Source organism: Ambystoma mexicanum, chromosome 3p (genome assembly GCF_040938575.1).
Source record: "Ambystoma mexicanum isolate Mex_15411 chromosome 3p, UKY_AmexF1_1, whole genome shotgun sequence".
NCBI lineage: Eukaryota > Metazoa > Chordata > Amphibia > Caudata > Ambystomatidae > Ambystoma > Ambystoma mexicanum.
Genome location: NC_090925.1, coordinates 1,032,581,631 through 1,032,603,914, shown reverse-complemented (window position 1 = coordinate 1,032,603,914; position 22,284 = coordinate 1,032,581,631). Strand labels below are relative to the sequence as shown.

The 22,284-nt window shown below is 46.3% G+C and overlaps 1 protein-coding gene across 3 annotated transcripts in view; it reads right to left on the bottom strand.

Annotated features, from left to right (window-relative positions):
• The window catches only part of PPP1R16B (protein phosphatase 1 regulatory subunit 16B), a 507,009-nt gene that overhangs the window by 118,043 nt on the left and 366,682 nt on the right, over positions 1 to 22,284 (bottom strand). For all 3 annotated transcript variants that reach the window (XR_011304470.1, XM_069652371.1, XM_069652372.1), the window contains exon 5: positions 6,705 to 6,808. Coding sequence is in view for 2 of the 3 variants with exons in the window: in XM_069652371.1 (XP_069508472.1) it covers positions 6,705 to 6,808 (104 nt within the window). In the remaining variant the exon portion in view is untranslated. The remainder of the gene's footprint in view (positions 1 to 6,704; positions 6,809 to 22,284) is intronic.

The window sequence follows — 22,284 nt, the reverse complement described above, 5'->3', positions numbered from 1 at the left end:
GCTGAGGTGGAGGGTAAAATCTGGATGTCAGGGAATCGAGAATATTTATCGACTGCTAGTATGTGGTCACCCACTTCCAAGGGTCCAAAACAGTACACTGCAATTTCTTCCCACGCTCCTTCTGGAAGGGTTGTCATGCATAGGAGTTCAGGTCTTGTGTGTGAGTTGATGATTGCGTAGGTGTCGCAGTGTTTCAGCAAATCTTCTACTTGTGCGTCAAGGTGAGGGAACCAGAGTTTTTGTCTAAGCACCCTTTTGGTGGAGACAATGCCTCTATGGCCCTCGTCTGCGAGTTCCAAGATTTTCCGTCGCGGAGATCTAGGGATTACTAGCTTGGTGCCCTTTAGAAGTAACCCCCCCTCTGTTTTTGCTAGCTCATCCTTGGCGGCAAGGAGACAAGTGATGTTCTGCTTTATTTCTTCGCTTGCACTTTCTCTCAACTGACGAGTCTGTTTCCAATGTCCTGTTTCCAAGCATCTCAGGATAATTTGCAGCCCTTGATCATTGTCTGTTTTGTGGGCTATTTGATGAGGGTCGAGACCTTTTGGGGGGGTCTTACTTGTATCACGTAGTGGATATATTGATCTGCAATAGATGGGGGCGGCTGGGACGCCTTACAAAGATGCCGTGAGAGAAAATCGGTATTGTACGTTTTGACCGTATCTAAACGGTTGCACGTACAAAAAGGTCTAAAAATGCTACCACCAAAGGTTCGAACACCAAAAGTTCGAACCTTTGGTGGTAGCATTGCAGGTAAGTAAAAAAATAAAAATAAAAGACTGCCGGTGCTGCAGGGTTGTCCCCCGCTCACTATACTGTGTTGTACAGTGAGCGGGGTGTGCGGTGGACAACCCCGGAGCCCACCCGCAAAAAAAAAAAGAAAAAAACTGGGGCTGCGGGCATGTCCCCCGCAACACCCCGCTCACTATACTTGATAGTATAGTGAGCGGGGACTTGTGGGGGAAACCCCTGCAGTCCCTGTAAAAGAAAAGGAAAACAAAAAAGAAAAGGACCTTGCGGAGCCGGTTCCCGATCACGGAAGTGAAAGGGAACTGGCGCCGCAGGGACTCATCGTGAAGAAAAAGGTAAGTGGGATTTGTTTATGTTGGGGGTATGGGTGGGGGGTGTGTCATGGGTGTGTTGTCGGTGTGTCATGGGTAGGAGTGCGGGTATGTCTGTGTGTTCGCATGTGAAAGGTGCAAACTTTTGGTGGTTTGCACCTTTCTCATGCAAACTTTACGGCCGCGGGCAAATCAGCCATGTACGGATCACGTAGATCCGAGAAAATCAGCAGGGTTGTGATCCTTTCTGGATCTGTGTATTATGTCAAAACTGTAGTCCTGCAATCGTAGGGCCCAGCTTGCTATGCGCGGGGGAATCTTGGCCTGAGGATTTCCATAAATGAACAGCAGGGCCTGGTGGTCTGTGACAATTGTGAACGGTTTCCTGTATAGAAATAAATGAAAATGCTCACAGGCCCACACTACCGCTAGCCCTTCCTTTTTGGCCTGTGAGTATGCTTATTCAGTCTTGGATAAACTCCTATTGGCATAGGATACGCTGTGTCTTGATTGATTGTCCCTTTTGTCTATTTGGGTCAGGATAGCCCAGAGGCCTACCAGGCTTGCGTCCACTATCAGTTCAGTTGCCCGTCTTGGAATGAAGTAAGCCATATTCTTGGTGTCAGCTATGCGCAGTTTAATGAGGTGGAAAGCCTGTTGACATTTATCAGTCCATATGAACTCCGTGTTTTTCTTGGTTAGCGCTCTGAGGGGTTCGCTAACAGACGCAAAGTCCTTTATGTACCGGGTACAATAGCTGGCTAGGCCAAGGAATTAACGTAGATCTGATATGGAGTTGGGTGGTTCGGCGTCTGTGAGTGCACTGACTTTCTCAGTACCGGGGCCATTATCTTTGAGGAGAATATGCGTACAAAGAAGCAGAGTGTCTGTTTTCAGAACTCACATTTGTCCTTGTTTAGGGTGAGCTGGGCCTCCTCTAGGGCCATGCACACTATCATGAGTGTGTTATCGTTTTGCTCTTGGTCTTGCCCAAACACTAAGATGTCATCACTATAGTTCAGGTATCAAGAAAAAGGAGAGGGTAAAATCCCAATTTTTTGTTTACGGGGGAACAATTCTCAAAAGGGACAATGCACGTGAAAAAAGATGTTGCCAGAAGCACAGAGAATTGATTAACCCTCACTACTTTGACCCTAGGAGTAGTAGAGATTGAGCGATTGTAGTCACACAAGATTAAACATAACCATAACACATTTCAGACAACAGCAATTCTGCTAATTAGCAAAAGAAAGCATATTCAGCAGACGAAATACACAAAAAATATATATAATTTTAATAGTATAAATATTAAAAACCAAAGAGAGTTCATACATCAATGCATCAAAAATGAGACATACAACAAATATCTAACAAATGAGACATAAAACGAGGAAAAGAAGAAAGAAAAAGAAAAAGAAAAAATGGGTAATTAAATAAACCCTACTTTCATATGAAGTTGTTTAACTATAATGGCTAACTTTAGACATTATTAGAGACATGGGGTGCCAAGTTAGCCTTATAGTTAAACAACTTCATATGAAAGTAGGGTTTATTTAATTACCCATTTTTTCTTTTTCTTTCTTCTTTTCCTCTTTTTATGTCTAATTTTTAGACATTTGTTGTATGTCTCATATGGTTTTCAATATTTACACTATTAAAATTATATATATTTTTTGTGTATTTCGTCTGGTGCATATGCTTTCTTTTGCTAATTAGCAGAATTGCTGTTGTCTGAAATGTGTTATGGTTATGTTTAATCTTGTGTGACTACAATCGCTCAATCTCTACTACTCCTAGGGTCAAAGTAGTGAGGGGTAATCAATTCTCTGTGCTTCTGGCACCATCACTATAGTTCAGACAGTTTGGTATGTGCTTAATGACATTATGGATCTCAGCTTGAAAGGTTTCCGCTGCAGATGAGACCCTGAAGCTGAGGCGCTTATATTGGTATAATCCGAGATTTGTGGCGAAAGTATTGATGTATCGGGACGCTTTGTGGAGTTCCAGTTGATGATACCCCTTGTTGAGGTCTAGCTTGAAAAATATTGTTGCTCTGTTGAGGAGGTGTACCATGTCCGTTATGCGTGGTTGCGCTCCCAGACGATGGCTTCGTTGGGCCGCCGCATGTCCACACATATGCAGATGCCAGACAAATCTTTCTTGGGTACAGGGACTATAGGGGATACCATGGGTATGTCCGCTTCTAGCAGTTTCATCAGTTCTTCCTCCACTTGTCTTTGTATGTTTATGGGGATTCCCCGATAATGTTGTGTGACTGGGGGAACTTTAAGGTCAATGTGCAGTTCAATTTGGCGGCCTTTTAGCTTTCCCAGTCCCTTGAAAAGGGAGGGAAACCCTTGCTCAATTTTTGGTGCTGGGATCCAAATACTTGTGTACCATGAGTCTGTAAAGGATGTGGATGAGGCCCATGTCAATTGTGGCTTTGTAACATAGGATACACCCGCCCCCAGTAGCTGCTTCTAGCACATGCATGGGAATTTCCTTGGATTGGCCTTTATAACTGCATGATGCTGTGAAGTAACCCTTGCAAGGCCGTGACACTTTTGACCCGTATGGATCAGTAATTTAGCAGGCTTTAGACGCGGGGCATGAGGTATGCTGTTGTATATCTCTTCATTAATAACATTTACGGTTGCCCCTGCATCATCTAGAAATTCAGCTGCGGTTTTGTTTATTTGTATAATCAGTGTTGGACTGTGCTCCTTTGCTGTTGGGTTGCCCATGGCATAGAGATATCCTTTCCTTCGTGGTTCTTCCCGTTGTTTCTCCTTCGTTTTGGAGGTGTCCTCCGAGGACGCACTAGACCCACTGTGGGTTGTGAGTGTTCGACCAAATATATTACATATCTTCTGGTTCTCCTTCTTGATCTGGGGGCTGATGACCTGCTGTCCCTCCAGTCACCTGACGTCTGTTCTCGTTTTCTCTCTGGCTTCTCCTCCTTATGCCTGCGTTGTGGGGCTTCGCATACTTGGCTGTTTGGTCTTAGTGGGCTCTGTGACAGTATTTCTTTGTCCTGCAAAGGGATTCCGCCCATTTCTTCACCACGCATTTGACTGCGGAATATGCGGCAGACCACCTTGAAGTGGTTTTCTCCGCCACACGCTGCGCACTGATGACCTATGGCAGGGCATTGCCCCTCATACGGGAATTTGTATCTGCATCGATAACAGAATGGCTCACTATTCCCTTTGTGAGAGCCTTCCAGCTTTTTGATGCCCTTGCTTCTCCCATGAGTGATGTTTATTTCGCCTAGTCGTTCCACCTGTGATGCCAAAGCAGCATCTGAGGGAGCTAAATGCGAGATTTCCTCCAGGTTGGTGGTTTTTGCAACAGTCTTTTCTGAAAATCTGCGCATTTGCATCCGACTATAATTTGAGAACATAGCACCTCTTTGTTGGAGTAATTGTTGAAGTCGCAGTGCTTCATCTTAAGTCTCAAACGCATCACAAAGGCATCCATGGTCTCACCCTTCGTCTGCTTGGTCATATGAAAGATGTGTCTCTCGTAATCCACATTGGTGTGTGGAGTGAAATAGTCTGTGAGTGTTGATTTCAGGTTTACATAGGTGTCTGTGCTACTTGTGGGAAGCTCATCCATGATGTCCCTGACATTTGAGCCAATTGAGAGTGTCAATAGGCTGTGTTTCTTCTCCTCATCCACATGGCCAATTGCCTTTATGCATACTTCAAAGTCTCTCATCCACCTCTTCCAGCGTGGGCCTAGTGTGCTGGATTCTGTGAGGTCGAAGTTTGTGGGTAATTGTGTTATGAGGCTATCTTGCATCCTGGAGGGGAGTGCCTGAGCTGGCATCAGTGGGACGGTTAATGTGTCGACCTCAGACATCCGGACTAGCTTTCCTCTTTCTCTTCCTGGTATCCTGTTAGTAATCCCTTACATTATCCTACCTCACACTTCCTCATCCCTGTACCTGGTTAGTGATTCATTTCTGCCACGTCCCTCTTTCTCATCCAGGTACCCCGTAAGTAATACATTCAAGTACCCCTGCCTCCCTCTTCCTTGTCCCGGTACACCATTTCTAATCCATTACATTACCCCCTGCTTTTTTGTCCCGGTACCCCATTAGTAATTCATTACATAACCCCCAACTCCCCCTCCCTCATCCAGGTATCCTATTAGTAGTCCATTACCTTACCTCCACTTCCCTCTTCCTCGTCCCAGTAGCCCATTAGTAATCTATTATGTAACCCCTCCTCCCTCTTTCTTGTCCCAGTACCCTAGTAGTAATCCATTACACTGCCTCACATGCATCCCTGTTTCAAGTCTTTCATGGTCATCCCCTGTCACATTACCTCACAGGCATCCTCGTCACAGTCCCGTGTGTGCATCCTCACCACAGTTCTGTGATGGAATCATTGTTAAGGCCACTTCCTCTTCCTCTTCCTCATCCCTCTTCCTTGTTCCTGTCCCTCTCCCTCTCCCTTGTCCCATTTCCTCCGCTGTTGCCTCATCGGGTGACAAAGCACAAAGGTGACAAAGGGCTCAGGCCATCATCAAGGTCTATTTCCTGGGCAAAGTAGCCATGGGCCATTGCCATAGTACATGTCCCATGGCCCACGTATCCACATTGGGGAGAACCCCATGATACGTAGCTTAGACACATGATGCTGCTAACTTTGCATATGCATCATTTATGAAATCACAATGAAAAACTTTAGTACTGCATGTGGTGTGAAATGTAGCATAACAAAACCCTTTCAATTCAGTGAAAAAAAAAAACTTTAGTTAAGAATCGCGGTGAATCAGGTCAATGCAACAAAACCCTTGAAATTCAGTGAAAACACTTTAGTTGAAGTGACGTTAAGGTGCTCGTTTAATTAAATAAAACCTATGGAATTCAGCAGGTGTTGGAAGCTATGGCACCTTAACGTCACTCCAACTCAAGTTTTTTTTCACTGAATCAATTTTAAAATTGTGTATGAGCTTGACTTGTCTATGGTGAAATGGAAGTCTCCCTAAGAGGCCAGTGTCTCTGTGGAGTTGTTAAGTCTGTATCCGAGTAACTTTTGAGCTCCGTTTTCCACACGTTGAGCTTTCAATCAGTTTGTTTCATTGGCCTTGGTCACATCTGGACTGATCGGATCTACTCTGATGAGTGGTAATGAGAATGAAACACATGCCAGGCGTTATTTTACATTATTTTCGCTGTCCACATATGATGGTGGCTGTGTTAGTACAGTTTTTTAAAAACAAAACTAGAGATTATCAGTTTGGATACCTTTAATTGAGTCTATTCTCAGTTAACCCATATGTTGTAATTCTCTCCCGACCTGGTAATTACATGGCATCTTCTATTTTTGGTTGAATGGTATTTCACTAATCTGATGCTTTAAGACTTACCAACAACAAACACGTTTGACCTGCATAACAGTGTTGCTGATGGATTAACACATTATCCCTGGAATGCTCTGCACTGAGAATGGGAGCTTTCTCACCTCCCAGAGACGTGTTGCTTTCATTGATGTTGATGTATGTGTCTCTCCCCAAGCCTACAAAGAGTTGGGTTTTTCTGGTAAATAATCAACACCTATGCGCAGACTGCTGATTTACTAGAACTGCCAGCGAATGCTCACCTTAAGCCCAGCATGGTCTTCTCCTACATACCTTTATAGGCCATGCAAGTCTCAATGATGTCCAGTGTTGATTCATCTTCACAGAGGTCATAGGGCATGTTCCCGTCAGCATTCACCGCCAGAAGATCTGCTCCACTGCAAAGAGAAGGAATGGCCAGTGTGAGAAGAAAGAGACACACCTACAACATGTAACATAAAAAGCAGATGCCAAAAAACACAGGAGGCCATTGTGCATTTTTATGGACTTAGTACTGATATGTTATGTTGTTTATAACGCGTTTAATACCCAGAGGTTTCGAAGCGCATATTGAACCTGTGTTGCTCAGTGTCGTCTTGCTTCCAAGGTGAGCACTTTGCCGCTGAGCTATCCTCCCGATTCGAGAAATTAAAATGCTTACGCCTCATTCACAGGGACCCACTGTCAGGTGCGCTAAAACAGGCTGTGGTTTTTACATTGCCACACTGGCAGTATATCACTATCCCCCTCCTCCTTCCCCTTCTATCTGATTACGCATTATGCTATATTTTGATTTCACCCATTTTCTTCCCTTTTCCATAAATACTCGTTTGTGGCAGTTTATGTATGTGTTTTGTGAAAAGTAGCCATGCATGTGTGCTTGCCCGGGTGGTAGGGCAGTATCTGCGTGTGTGACCATTTCACCACGGGTTGTCTCGTTGAACTCGCCAGCTATTCCAGATGTTAAGGGGGTACAGCATACATTGCGGTGTTGTGACCTCCAAGATAGATGCTGGGCATGCTCTCGTTCTTTTCATTCGCAACGAGTTGGACAGGAAATGGGGGAGGTGGCCCTAAAATAAAGATGGAAAGATGTGTCTGTTTTGGTTTATATCAAAAATGAAGGTTTAATCACCTACCGTACTAAGGCTGAACCTCGACTTCGAAGTGATGCTTGTATAGCTCCACATTATGTGGTTTACCCTTGTGTAGCGTATGGAACTTTTTGTCCTATACCCATACTACAGTTATGCATTTGTTACCCGACATTACTCTCAGTACTTGCTGAGAATGATGTTTAGAACTACTGTATAATACCCGTAGTGCTTTTCCCAGACGCTGTCTGGGACCCAAGGTGCCGCCCCATGGCGACACCTTACGCACTGAGGCTGTACCTGAATTGTTTATTGATGCTTGAATAGCCCTACCTTATGTGGTTCACTTTGGTGTACTCCCTCACTGTCCATTGAATTTCATGTTGATTTGTGCTAAACATTGTTTGCGCATAACATCACCACTTCTGACCGTCTGTTAGAAAAAATACTCTCACGGGTCGATTGTCTATGTCCATTATTTTTGCTTTTTGATTTTATTTAGATTTTGGCATTACAATATCGAGCACTAACATGTTGGGTCTTATAAATCTCTATTATTTTCATTTATGCGGTCTTTGGCCAGTTTTACATTGTTGTTCGTGACCACCGGCATCCTACAGATGCGAGGCAGTCACGTGCCTCACAAAAGAACCGTCGTCTAGACAACGGCTTCACACGGCAGTCTGAGTTACTGCCTTGCAGCTGCACGAAGGAGGATCTGTTTGCTCCGTGTGCTGCTAGGTGAGAAACTGACCACTACTCTTTCCCCTTGCTACACATCAATGCTCCTAAAGATACGGCATCTAATTAGATTTTTTATGAACTACAGATCTGTTATCCTGTGAATACGGGTGGAGTTATTCCATTCCTCTGCATATAACGCTATCTACGACCCACTGCTTAGTGGGCATGAGCGCTGGACGTTCTGTTTCTCACCATTGGCCACACCTATGAGGTAAAACTAAGCTTGATTCGTCTTGGTTTCACTCGCTCACATTACAAACCATTCATTGGCCCTCATTACGACCCTGGCGGAAATCGAAAAACGATGGCGGAAATGCAATACCGCCATCGAATAGCGCTCGGTGCGATTATGACCCGTCACCGCAAAGTACGATGCCATTAGCGACACCGCATTGAACGCCAACGCTAACTGCACCAAATACGCGCGCGCGCGCCATGCCAAACCGCAATTACCACCATGGCGCAACGGTACGCGAATTCTGACCCCAGCGGACATGCACCTAACGCCATCAAGCACGGCGGAAAGTACCATTCCGCCATGGTGAGAAGTATGGCATCGCGAACCAACCGTAAACGGCCCTACTGAGTGCCTGTACACCGCTCCCTGGCCACATTGTACAACTCCCCGTAGGTGCAATGAAGCCACACAATGCAACCAGTGAAATGTACAAGTCATCCATGCCTGCCAACGAACAAATGAATCTCAAGAGGGGCCAATGGGAACTGCAGGGCACAGATGGCACGAATACAGATGCAACACACATGAACATGACCTCAGTCTCCCTCCAAGAAACGCACGCAAACACAGGCACCTGTGACCAGCCATATTCTGATAATCACATCATACCACCAATCCAACTGGCTGACCGGCATCTGTTACACAAAAGCCATTCCCCCGCCCCTGAGCATCACATCATCAAAACAGTCACATTGGCAGCCCTCATCCCTGACCTCACTGGGCTTCGTAGGCAAACGCGCCCAGCACAGTACCACGCAACTATACTCCGAAGCTGGAACCCAATGCAGATCTCCTCACAATACATCGCTCCCCAAATAGGAATATGACACATCACCTGCAAAGAAGAACGCTACACGGTTCATATCAGAATAGGAATTTAATGCACAACAAATTCACCAAGCCCATACAGCCATCAGGCCATGAACTCCAAAATACATTTCACCATTGTGGGCTGCATCCGCAATAAATGACCAGCTACTTCTTGTGTGACGCCCTGTACCCTCATGGCACACAGGGGCTACATTCTCGTACGAAAAGGCAACATGGAAGCGCCTCGACCCGCAGGGCCGTCCCAATAGGGAGGCACTAGTCCAGCTGAAAGGCCGAAATGTTGCTCCTAGCCACTAGTACTGCGTAAGGGCATGTGGCCCATTGGCGATCGTCCCATAAGATCGTAATGCTGCTCCACTGATTAACACGAAGCAGCAGGTGTCGGGAGTAAAATCCATCGGCAGGAGTGGCATACAGATGGCAGTGGCAAAAGGGGAGGAGATACCTGTCACCCAAACGAAATGAAAAAGAATAGTATGGCCATCAGAACTACATTTGAATTACTCACTTCAATGATCACACCAAATCCACAGCCATATGCATGCTAGCCCACTCCAAAGGAACATCACCAACCAAAAACCACTAGCGAATCATAACTATCTATATCGAGGTGAATACACTATCACAAACGCCTGCTTCCATACTCACATGACATGTGAAACTTCCATTGAGTCTGTGCGTAATGCAGCCTGCAAAAACCACTGTGCCCCAGCCCGTAATTCCAGTGTTGTGAAGCAACATGTAAATGGGAACGTCCGGCCTTATCGCCCACTTCGCTATTGCGCATCCCATACTATTCATATCAATCATTGCATCCTCGCCATGGCCCCTGTCCCAAGGACATTGAACAATAGAACGTTATATTTGCAGTCAGACCTGTGGGCATCTCCTCGCCGCTAGCTGAAAACCGAAAGCGCCGTCCTTCGAATTCCTCATTTGCAACATCACGTCGAAAAGGCATCTGTGGCCGCTTGAAATCACAAATTAATCCATCTAGTGCGGCTGTGTGTGAAAATGGCAACTGCCTTCACTCACAAATGGGACGCCCCGCCCGTCGGTGAACCTCGGTGCAGTGTTGCATGAGGGTCCACCGTTACTCGAGTACTACGTTCCACTGACCCTTCACAAGTCTGTTCGCGAGTGCAAAGATAGTATGTGAAACAATGGGACCAAAGCAGAATGAACATATCAACCAATGTTACACTGCCATCGGGTACAAATACATGATTGTAATGGCAAGATGCCATTCGTCGAATTGCAGCGTTGTGTGCGGGACGTGGTCGCCCAAAGGGGAGAGCAGCTTGCACAGGTGGAATGAATCACCACAGGTGGAGGCCATACAGGCTGGAAACACATAAATTGCACACCCAACCCCCTCCCACAACCACACCCACTCCGAAATGCTACCGGCAGGACTAGCCATGTTGGCCCTGGGGGACCTGATAGCACTGCAAGTACTCCAACTTCAAGAAGAAGACGAACACCGACTACAACCGGCCGCACGGAGGAGACGCAGGAGGAGGAGGAGGAGGAGGGCAAGGCAGGGCCAGCAAGGGCCGCCAGCACAGCCACTACCACCACGCAGGCAGCCCGCAATCCCACGCCTCCGAGCACATCCGTTCAACCTCACTGATGAGCAGATCCACACCCTCTACCGTTTGGACCGGGACACCATAACCGCCATTGTGGACATGACACAGGCTGACCTTGTCAGCATGATAGATAGCCCAACCGCCATCCCACCCCTACTGAAGGTGGTGTCTGTACTCCACTTCCTGGCCACCGGCACCTACCAGCACACAGTCGGACAGTTGCATGGCATTTCACAGCCACTGTTCTCACGGACACTATTGCAAGTGCTCGATGCCCTCCTGCAGCACGCAGACGACTACATCTCTCTACCACGCTCGGAGCAGGAAATTACGAACGCAAAAGTGGGATTCCATGCACTTGGCGGCATACCGGGTTGCATTGGTGCCATCGACTGCACCCATGTGGAATTGGTTGTCCCACATGCCATGGAGGCCCAGTACCGCAACCGAAAACAATTTCATTCCCTGAATGTACAAATGGTGTGTGACTCGAACAGGATCATTACACATTGTTGTGCCCGATTCCCAGGATCAACCCATGATTCTATGGTCTTGAGGAACTCTACTATACCACGCTACATGGAGCGACATGCAGGGAACAGATCCTGGCTACTCGGTGAGTCTCATTTCAAGCATGATAGTGTGGGGTATGTGATGCGGCAATGACCTGGCAGGAAGGGGGGGGTGCGTACGTAGCAATGGCATTCCTCAAAATACCTTCATTGTCCACATACAGGTGATGCCGGGTATCCACTGAAGAGATGGCTCCTTACACCAGTCCGCAACCCACGGGACCAGCATGAGGAGGACTACAACCATGCCCACTCACCTACCCGTGTAGTCATAGAACAGGCATTCGGCCTACTGAAGACTCGTTTCCGCTGCCTCAGCAGGTCTGGCGGGGCACTCCTGTACCGACATGAGAAGGTTGCAAAGATGGTCATGGCATGTGTCATGCTACACAACATGTGCGTACGTAGAAATGTGCCCATGCCCCCTGACGCAGAACTGCAAGCACCTGAGGATGGTCATGATGAGGGTGGGGATGTGGCAGCACCTCAAGGTGTCTGCGAGGCACAGGAGGGCCGTGACATTCGTCAGCATATCATAGATGCATGCTTCTAGCACTCACGCCTGGTGGCTGATACATGGACACGGGACTTGTGGCACTGTGTGTGTCTGGAACATGCACAATATGGACTGTACGCCTATAATGGCCTCGTACACAAAGATCAATGTCCACGCATCTCATTGTATGATCGTGCATTGTTTATGGCATATGTGATATCATGTTAAACACCCTATCGACCCGCCACCCAAGTGAGCCCAACACACCCCCTCCACCCTCCTACCGCCCCCCCGAACACCAGTGTCCAAGGATGCTCATAGTCAGTGGGCAGTCGCTATTGCAAGCCCCCTCTCCGGGTATCAGGGGCACCCCTGCCTGTGGAGCGCAGGTTCCTCCCAGATCTACGTTGGGGGCTGCCCTGGACGGAACTTGCAACGGATGATGTCTCTGCCTGCTCACGTCCATGCATGTCCCTAAGGGTTTGTGAGAGCTCAGTGAGCACACGGCGCACAGCGGCAAGTTCAGCACATACGTCTTTGGACGTCGCATGCAGTTCCCCCCTCAGGCTCTCAGTGCTTCTCTCCATTTATACTCTCAGGCTCTCGGTGCTTCTCTCCATTTGTACTCTCAGGCTCTCGGTGCTTCTCTCCATTTCTGCCCTAAGTGTCTCAGTTGATGTTTCTATGGCTGCCTTAGTACCCCCACATTCATCAGCATGGTCCTTGAGGAGCGTGGCCAGTTGCTGCTGTTGCACGATCACCTGGTCGAGGGACTGTTGCCTCTGCTGTGCCATGGCCATTTGCGGTGGTGTCACAGAGGGGCTGGTCACCTCATGTTGCCTTGCCACAGGGCTTGTGGGGGATGGCCAGTCGTCGTCTTGTGGGTGCCCCTGCGTGGTATCCTCATGGTGTACGGGATGAAACAGACAGGGGGATTGAGACAGGTCATGGATGGATCTAACTTCGACATCCCCGTTTTCTGTGTCGGAGCATGCTGCCATTAATGCAGTGTCACCTATGGTGCTGCTGCCACCAGAAGCAGTGCCTACTGTGGCATCCATTGGGGGGACCTGTGGTGGTGCTGTTGTGGGCATGCTGGCTGCTGGGGTGCCTGTTGGAGTTCCCTCCTGTGTGCTGCCACTCGATTTGTGCTGCTGCCGTGTCTTGATGCGTGCAGCTGAGGTGGAGGGTCTTTGGCCGTTGGTCTTGGCCCTCTTTGCAGGTGTGCTGGTAGGGGTGTCCTGGAGCTCGTCGTTTGAATCGGACCCTGTGGTGGAGTAAAGGAGGGCGAGCGTTACAAATGGGTCTGTGGAAATTGGAATGGCAATGTATCACATGCATTGGGGTGGTACCTGAGGGTGATTTGGGTTGGGGCCTTGGAGGTGGTTTCATTTGTGTGTGGAGTGAGGGTGCAGTTGTTTTGCAGCCTGCAGTTAGGGTGTGCCTGCTGCACGTGTAGAGGGTGTTTTTAGGATTTTTAATTATTTATGTATTTAATGTGACTTTTAAAGTGTGCTATCAGGCCTATGCATGTGGCCGTTCTCCTGGACATGTGTTACTGTTGCACTATGTGGACACGTGGTACTTCACATGATTGGACATTGTGGTTTTGGCATTGTTTAATTTGGGGCACCTACCTGATTCTTCGGTTGTCTGCACTCCTTTCTCCATCCCTCCGACTCCCTCTATACTCTCCATTCCAATGGTGGAGGCACAGATTTCTTCCCGGGGGGTCAACTTGATGGGTGATTCCGATCCCCCACCGGTAGCTGTGGCAATGTTGCGGTTGGCAGAAAGTATGCTACGGACGCGGATCCGCAGGTCGTCCCATCGCTTTCTGCATTGCTGTGGGTTGCGTGGTGCGGTCCCCACCGCACTTACCCGCTGTGCCACCAGGGCCCATATGGCCTTCTTGTTCGCAAGTGCCGTCCTGGTCATTTGCGTGGAGAAGACGGCGGCAGCATTCTCCTGGAGGGTCTCTGTGAGCACGGTGAGTTCCTCACGGGAGAAGTGGACCTGCCGCTTGCGGTCGCACGCTTTCTTCGCAACTTTTCCCATTATTCTTGGTTTCACTAGGGTGGCTAACGGGTTGGGATGTGTCTCAGGGTAGTGTTTTTAATGGTTGTGTGGAAATAGTGTTTTTATAGGTGTACGGCGTGATGTTTCCCGTTCCGGGACCATGTTTTTACTTCCGTTTCCGTATATTTCCGGTCACCGTACTTTCCGGTTGCCGCTCATTGCGGTGACCGCTAAGATGGGTGGCGGAATTGCACCTAGGGCGCCGTACGGCGGCGGTGTGGGCCGTTTTGGGGTCATTTCCGCCATCGCGGACTTTGCACTTCCGCCATGGTGTGGTGCTCGTGCCCGATGGGTCGGAATGAGCCGCACTTTGCTCCGTCGTGCAATGGCGGAAACGCTATTTACGCTATGGCGGTCCGGTCGGTCGATTTCCGCAAGGGTCGTAATGAGGGCCATTGTGTTTTTCTTTTTTGTCTTCCATATTAATCTATTATGAAACATCAACTGATTGGTATGTTCTACTTTTCCATTATTCTTTTCATGAATGTATGTTTTTATTTTGACTATCATGTATACGCATTATGATATATGTTTACACTTATTACTTGTATAATTAAACTTGCCCTGATGAAGGAAATGTTTTCCGAAATGCATTGGCTTATTTAGTCTATTACATATGGATTGTGGCAATTGCTTCCTCACTAAGAATTATTATTGACAGCTTAACATTTGAATTACTTTGGATAAACCTTCATTTTTGATATAAACCAAAACAGACTCATCTTTCTATTTTTAAGAAGTATGGTACACCATGGATACCTGAACACATTGGGCCTCATTACACGGTATTATTTTACCGGCATGAACCATGGTGCTAATAGCGCCATGGTTCTCCGCCTACCGTGTAATGAGGCCCAATGTGTTCAGGTATCCATGGTGTACCATACTTCTTAAAAATAGAAAGATGAGTCCGTTTTGGTTTATATCAAAAATGAAGGTTTATCCAAAGTAATTCAAATGTTAAGCTGTCAATAATAATTCTTAGTGAGGAAGCAATTGCCACAATCCATATGTAATAGACTAAATAAGCCAATGCATTTCGGAAAACATTTCCTTCATCAGGGCAAGTCTGATTATACAAGTAATAAGTGTAAACATATATCATAATGCGTATACATGATAGTCAAAATAAAAACATACATTCATGAAAAGAATAATGGAAAAGTAGAACATACCAATCAGTTGATGTTTTAAGAAGTATGGTACACAATGGATACCTGAACACATTGGGCCTCATTACACGGTAGGCGGAGAACCATGGCGCTATTAGCACCATGGTTCATGCCGGTAAAATACCAGCACCGCCTTGGTGGAAAGGGGAATTACCGCCCCATTCCAAGGTTGGCATGGCGGTAATTCCCCCTTACACCATTGCCCTTCCCCATTCCCATTTTGCATAATGGGAATGGGGAAGGCGCTAATTACGGCACCGCCAATTGCGGTACTGTAATTAGCTCCCTGGGTCCCTTTGCGGGTTGGTTTTTAACGCCTGCGGAAGCAGGCGTTAAATTCCCCAATCCGCAAAGGGACCTCGTAGTAAGGCGGTAAGGATTTACCGGTACCGGTAAAATACCGGTACCGGGAAACCCTTACCGCCTACCGTGTAATGAGGCCCATTGTCTTGAAACAGAAATAATTACGTGACCAAGGTGGGCCCAAATGAGAGCGGTTGTGTGACCTAGTACTTTTACTAGGTCTCTAGCTTGTGTTGTAACTATAAGTCTGGGTGTCTCTAGACTTGTCACAGCCAGCTCCTCCTTAACTGGATGAATTTCTTTGAACATTTAATTCTGACTTTATACCTACCTGAACATTTTGAATAGTTTGAACACCTCGTGGTGCCCACTCTCCTCTCTTTTTCCTTAAATAAAGATGCCCAATAACCGAAGCTCCAGGCATAATAGAGCGCACACATGCACATTTAGCCTGACTCGAAGATGGCCACCTAGACATAGGTTTGGCCGAGGCACGAAAACCATTCGCAAAGATGGACACCTTGACCTCCCAGCCTGCTCTTCACCTATTTTAGAAGGATAAACTACAAGCATTTATGGCAAAAGACTGCCACAATCACACCCCTGGTAGAGAATTCCAAGAAGGGTTATCCCGATGGGCAAAACGGGCATGCATAGAAATAGTGCCACCTTTGGACAGAGAGTGCACACAAAAAAACATTTTCCCATCCTAAATGTGTTTTTATTTTGTGAGCCTATTCTCTCTGCCCCTTCTCCCCCTTTTGTCTTTGAAACTATTAAGTCACTGCAAAGGGGGTTGTTCTTCCTTCCTAGAACGTTTAGCTAATTGCTTAAGTATTTCCAAGAACATTTGAGATGTTATGGTTTAGCCATTACCATTGATTGAACTGGATTTTGCTATTGGAAATTGATGGCTACAGAGCAAATAAATACAAAAGGAACCAAGTGGACGTTTTCAGCAGCCATTTTGGGAAAGCGATGCGTGCATGTGCCAGCACATCAGCCGAAAGACCAATGGCCTGTTAGGATGCAGGGATGATTACTTGGAAATATTGAGGGTGCAACTTCCATAAGAGGCACAAATGACTCATCCAGAGACTTGTACAATTGGGCATTGAAACAAGACAGGAGAACCTGCGTTGCCACTGCACTGAACAAAGTGGAAAATGGCAAACTAAAAGAATCCACCAAAAGCAACAACTTCAGGTAACATTGACAGCAGTAAAAACTTCAAGAAAGACACAAGAAAGCAGAACAGGAAATGGAAATGTGAAAAAGAAACCCCAATGAAAGGAGAAACACTATCCTCGCCCTCCATTAAAGTGAACCAGGAAATGTAACAAAGTCTGATTTTTAGCTAACCTGGGTAGAAGTTCAGAACCTTTTCACCATTGTGTACATTGTTATGAGAAGGATAATGTTTCAGCACTTGCAATGATAACATCAAATCGTTGTTGTCAAAACACGGACTCATCAAAATTGTAGAGGCTGCTAAGAATTCTGATTTGAGTCATGCATAAAGAGGTGTCCGCTTGAAGCACCAATAAGTCATCACAAGGATTCAAAGCACTGGCATGACCAAGTGCATGAGTAAGCCTGTCAGATGGGCACAGAAGATCTCAAACAGACATGTGCTCTATACCGGTATAAACCAACAGAAGAGTGGGATATGTGAGGTGCCGGACCGTGCAACCGGAGTTAAGGGTGTTCAGTGCAGCAAGAAGGATCATTGTGTGGCACGTGCATGTCTAATTTGGAAGGACCTATGATGCAAGCATAACCAGTGTGCCCAAATTCATGCGTGTAGCAGCATCGATGTGGATCAGGAGAGAACATCTCACTCACACACTACCAGAAGACCATTATAGGCCTGATTGCAAATTCAGTGCAGAAGACTTGCGTCCCTGATGCTATACACTGTGTTGCACATGCTTCGGGTTTAGTGGGCATAATTCAAGACACCCCCCCTAAATGACAAATGTGCAACACACTGCAGGGTGTCAAAGAGCTCAGGGCTGCCAGAGGACTATATCAGCAGTCTTGTTCTATGTACAAGATGGCTAATACAAGGCGCCCGTGCCTCCTATCGGCTGGAGATAGGGTCAGCTGACTGACCCCACCATGAGACAAAAGCAGGAACAGAGAAATGACCAAGTGCTGGATATCCACCCCTCCTCGGAAGTGATTGCCTTCCTGCCCGGTTTAGGAGTAGAATCATGGCACTGTGTAACACTGTGCAGCCTGTGCATAATGATGGGAAACAAGACGAAGGAGGGAAAGACTGCTTCCGGAGGGACTGAAATTAGGATTGCTTTTCCAGGAGCAAAAAGCAGGTCCTGGGTATCAGTCCTCACACATTAGGCAGGAGCTACTAGTGGGGAACCAGCAGCTAATACATGTCGCACAAGATGCACACTCTAATTTATTGTCTATTATATATTATCCAATAAGCTTTAAATGCCCATTAGGTGTGTCCCGAGTTCTCTTTTGTACACATTCCTAAACCTGCACAGTTAATATCACATAGCTATGTTTGTATGGCACCACTTTCCTGGGGAGTCAGAAACAGCCTCTGGTCGCTATAGGTTTCACGCTAACCGGGCTCTCCTTGGCTATGACCAGGAGCTAAATAGCCCCCAGCTCCTGGCAATTTCAAACCCTGCTGCCACTACTCACACACATGTGTTCATGAGTGGTCATGGAGGAGGATGATGCTCTCGGGCTGGCAGGGGGAGTTCTGTTGATCCTGTGAAGGGGATGGCTGGGTCCTGAAGGCAAAGCAAGGTTTACAGGGCATTTCTGGGGGGCAAAGTGAAGTGTGTTGCTTGGGAATATTCTGCTACCGCTAGTATGTGTCACATGATAGTTCTGGGGGCAATGTGGAGTGTTCTGGGACAATATGAGTGGCAATGTGAGTGTCATGGGACAGTTCTGGGGCAGGTGTCATAAGGGAATTTGGGGTATAATGTGGTATGCAATAGGGCAGCCTTGGTGGCAATAAGAGTGGTATGGGGCAATTCAGGGGGACAATGGGGCATGGCATGGGGCAGTTCTCGAGTCAAAATGGGTACCAGTGGGCAATTTATTGGCAAATAGACTTGGCATGGTGTAGTTTATTGGGCAATGTAGAGGCCTGTTAGAGAAGTTACTTACATTGTTCAGGCTGGCATTGCCATTGCTTGGGAGCAATGCAGATCTGTCTACATTGTACCCTGAAAATGGGGATGGCAGTTTAAAACCGTCCATGCCAGTGGGACAACACCACTATTAGTCTGTTGAGACTGTAATCACAATTTACTGAGGGTTTTATATACACCATCATGATATTGTGTTTTACTGTGGCAATACAGTGATAGATTTTTTAAAACTGGCATTGCAATATACATTGCCCCCAGAAAATTGTAATGCCAATTAAATAATTCTGGCTTTGCTTTCTTGAGACTGCATCACAATTTTGTGGTGGCAATGTAGATAACAGTATGGCAATTTGTTTTGCTTTGCTGTGCGGCAACCCTAGCATTGCTGTGATGAATGTAATGCAGATACCAACATGAGAATGTGTGTTACTGGCACAACACGGTCATGTCATATTTTAGACTGCCATCACATTCTTTCTAGGGAGGTGATGTAGATGTGTCTTCAGCACTCCATAATATTTTGATTCAAGTTTAAAAAAGCAGCTAATGCTGCTCCATAAAAAAAATACATAACCATACTAGCATGATAATGTGCTTTACTGGGGATACACGGCTTTGCTTTGTTGGGATTGGCATCTGAATGTTCTGGAGGCAAAGTAGACGCCAGCCTGAAATTGTGTAGGGTTGCATGTTCTCAGTGTTTGTTTTGTGACTCCTAGCAGTCTTTGTCAGTTTTTCAAGAAAGTTACAATCTCGTTTGTATTAGTGTTAATCCATGTTCCCTGGCACAATTGCACACAACAGTACTTTCCCTGCGTTTAGAAAATAGATGTTGCTTTTACTACCGCCTGTAAACATGCACATTACTTATAAAGACAAAACACCACAGGTCAAATACAGGTCGAATTGTAGCAGAATTGTTAAGGGAAGTATTTGAGAGAGCGAGGGGGTTGGGGGGAAGAGAGGGCAGGGTGTCAATTGCGAGATTGAAGATGGGAGAGACAAAAAGAGAGAAGGCAATCAAGAGAATGAGAAAAGGTTTGAAAGAGAGCGGGGCAAAGAGGGCTAAACAGAGAGAGCTAGACTGAGCGATAAAGACAGTGATGCAGAGAAAGCGAGACAGGGGGAGCGGGAGAATGATGGAGGATGGGAGAGTGAGAGGTAGATCAGGCGTTGCAGGAATTGGGTGCTCAGAATGCTCATCGTCACAAGGGTAGCACATTCCAGCCCTTTGTGTTCCTCTTACACAATCACTATCATCCGTTGTATGTGTTCGTCTCGCTCTATTGGTTCAACTAAAGTGAATCAGCACGAGAATTCCCAGAATGCCAAACCAGAAAAGAAGGCTAGATTACCTGATCAGGCACTGGACGAATATAAATCATCATGCTTGATTAAGCTGACTTGGAAGCAAGATGACACGGAGCAACACAGGTTCGATCCCCGGGTGCGAGCTTAGAAACCTCTGGGTATTAAGCGCGTTATAAATAACCTATCATATCATATCATATCTCACTCCTCCTCTGTCCTGTCCTCTGCCACATACCATCCTTCCTACTAGACTATCTGTTGTGAAGGCTGATGGGGGCTGGGAAGGATCCTGGAGCAGGGATAGGAGGAGACAGGAAGGCCAGATGATTAGGATAGGGCATCCATGGAATTTCCAGTGCTACCAATGAAAAGCAAAGAAACAGGTCCTGACTGCAAGCAACCCAACATTCAATGTAAACTACAGGCATAACAATGACCCAACTACTACCCAGCTCAATGGGGCCCATTTTATCCACCTCAGCTGATTATAAGTATATGCATCTTGCACCCAGACTTTCACATAACCCTGGAGATTGCTGGTGTTCTACATACAACACCCAGCCTCATAGGATGAATTTAACTGCCATTAGTAAATGTTTTTCCTCTCGAACCATAGCAGCCTGGATGCAAACTAGCTGCTGAGTAAGTATCTTATTACGGCTGTTGCATCTAGTAGTAATGAAAAACTACTGTCCAGTTTTGTCACCATGCACCACTTCCTAATTCTTCCTTCAGCCACAAAAATATGCACACGTGGATTTTTCAAGGGATCTTTCGCAGAACCAGTCTTTTTACCTCATTTCATTTTGCATTCATATACATTGTTAATTTCAGAGTCTAGGCCTCTTTCGCCTGAACTCCCTTTTACTTCTGTCATTGCTCAATCTTTTTGTTACAAAATATCTGTCCATAATCTTTGCATTGTTTCAAATAAAGGGGTGGTATTAAGTATTCATATGCCCCGCTCCCCCATCAGGACATTGGGCAGCAATCTGACAAATAATGTAACCACCTCTTAGTGCAACACCAAAGCAGGCCATATCCCTCCCTACCGTTTACTGAGAAGGCGAGAATTCATTTTGTTGGTGGTTTATTGATTTTTATTCAGCTTAGACAAATATTCCTAATGCATAATAATTTGTTTAACTATGTGAACACTGGCATGCCAGCTACTATTAACACTATCATGACATTGATTACCCGTTTGAAATTAGCTGTGCAATATGAAAACTAGCATGGACCTGTTTAAACTGACAGACTGGCACCTTGTGTTGAACTTTGGGATAGTTGGCAGTTATCTTGTCAGTGGAAGTGGAGCAATGCCACGGGACCCCTACCCTACCTACCAGCCAACCACTAATTGTCTATGTTTCTCACACTCTTTTCACCTGTTCAAATCGCCTCTTAACAAGGCTTCCAACTTTGTTCTCCTTTGCAGTTGTTTAGCCAGTGCAGGTGTAGCAAGGGCAGACAACTCCTGTCCCACCACCAGACAAGCACGGCTTGACTTTGGTTCCCAATGCTTTTCCCTATCCGACCACTTAACTTCCTGTCTTGCCTGTTAGCTCATAGGATGTCTCTCACACAGGCATCTCAAGCAAAGGGAAAACAAAGACTTCGCCTTCTTGGAGCGGTTAGGCCATGGAAGCGTCAAGGCCTAGGACCTTTGCCTGTCTCACCTTAGGTAGGCCGATATATATGTGCACCACACTAAACATACCACTTCCGATCTCTACCTTCGACCATGAATAGGAACAACTACCAGCAGCCAAATTCGCTGAAACCCGCTGAGCCTCATTCACATCCCAAACCTCAATACCACCACCTTCCCTTCCAAATAATCACATAACCTTACAATCATTAACACACACTCGGCAATCCTTCGTACCACCGACATTGCTGATCCTGTTGCATACCACTTAACCTTTTGTATCAGAACTTTGTCCTGATTGACCCTAGCTCAGGGAACCTGCATTTATTGATATCAAAGGGTAATCGTAGTTCATCTTCTCTCATTTTAGGTGACCAAGGTGGTGCTGCGAATGTCCCAGAAGAACACAGGATCTGTATTACAGAGCCATTAATTTATCATATTATCTCTTACCAAACGAGTGGACTCATACTACTAAGCGAATGTGAGAGCTTAGACAGATGATCCTAACATTACAGTCGTTAGGGGAAAATGTGATCTTTTGCATCTTTGAGTCCGATGGAAAAATTAAATACATTTATTTAAGACAGCCAAGGTAAAATTTAGTACATTTTGCTATAGTAGCTGTTTTGTTTTTGACATAACAATGTATTG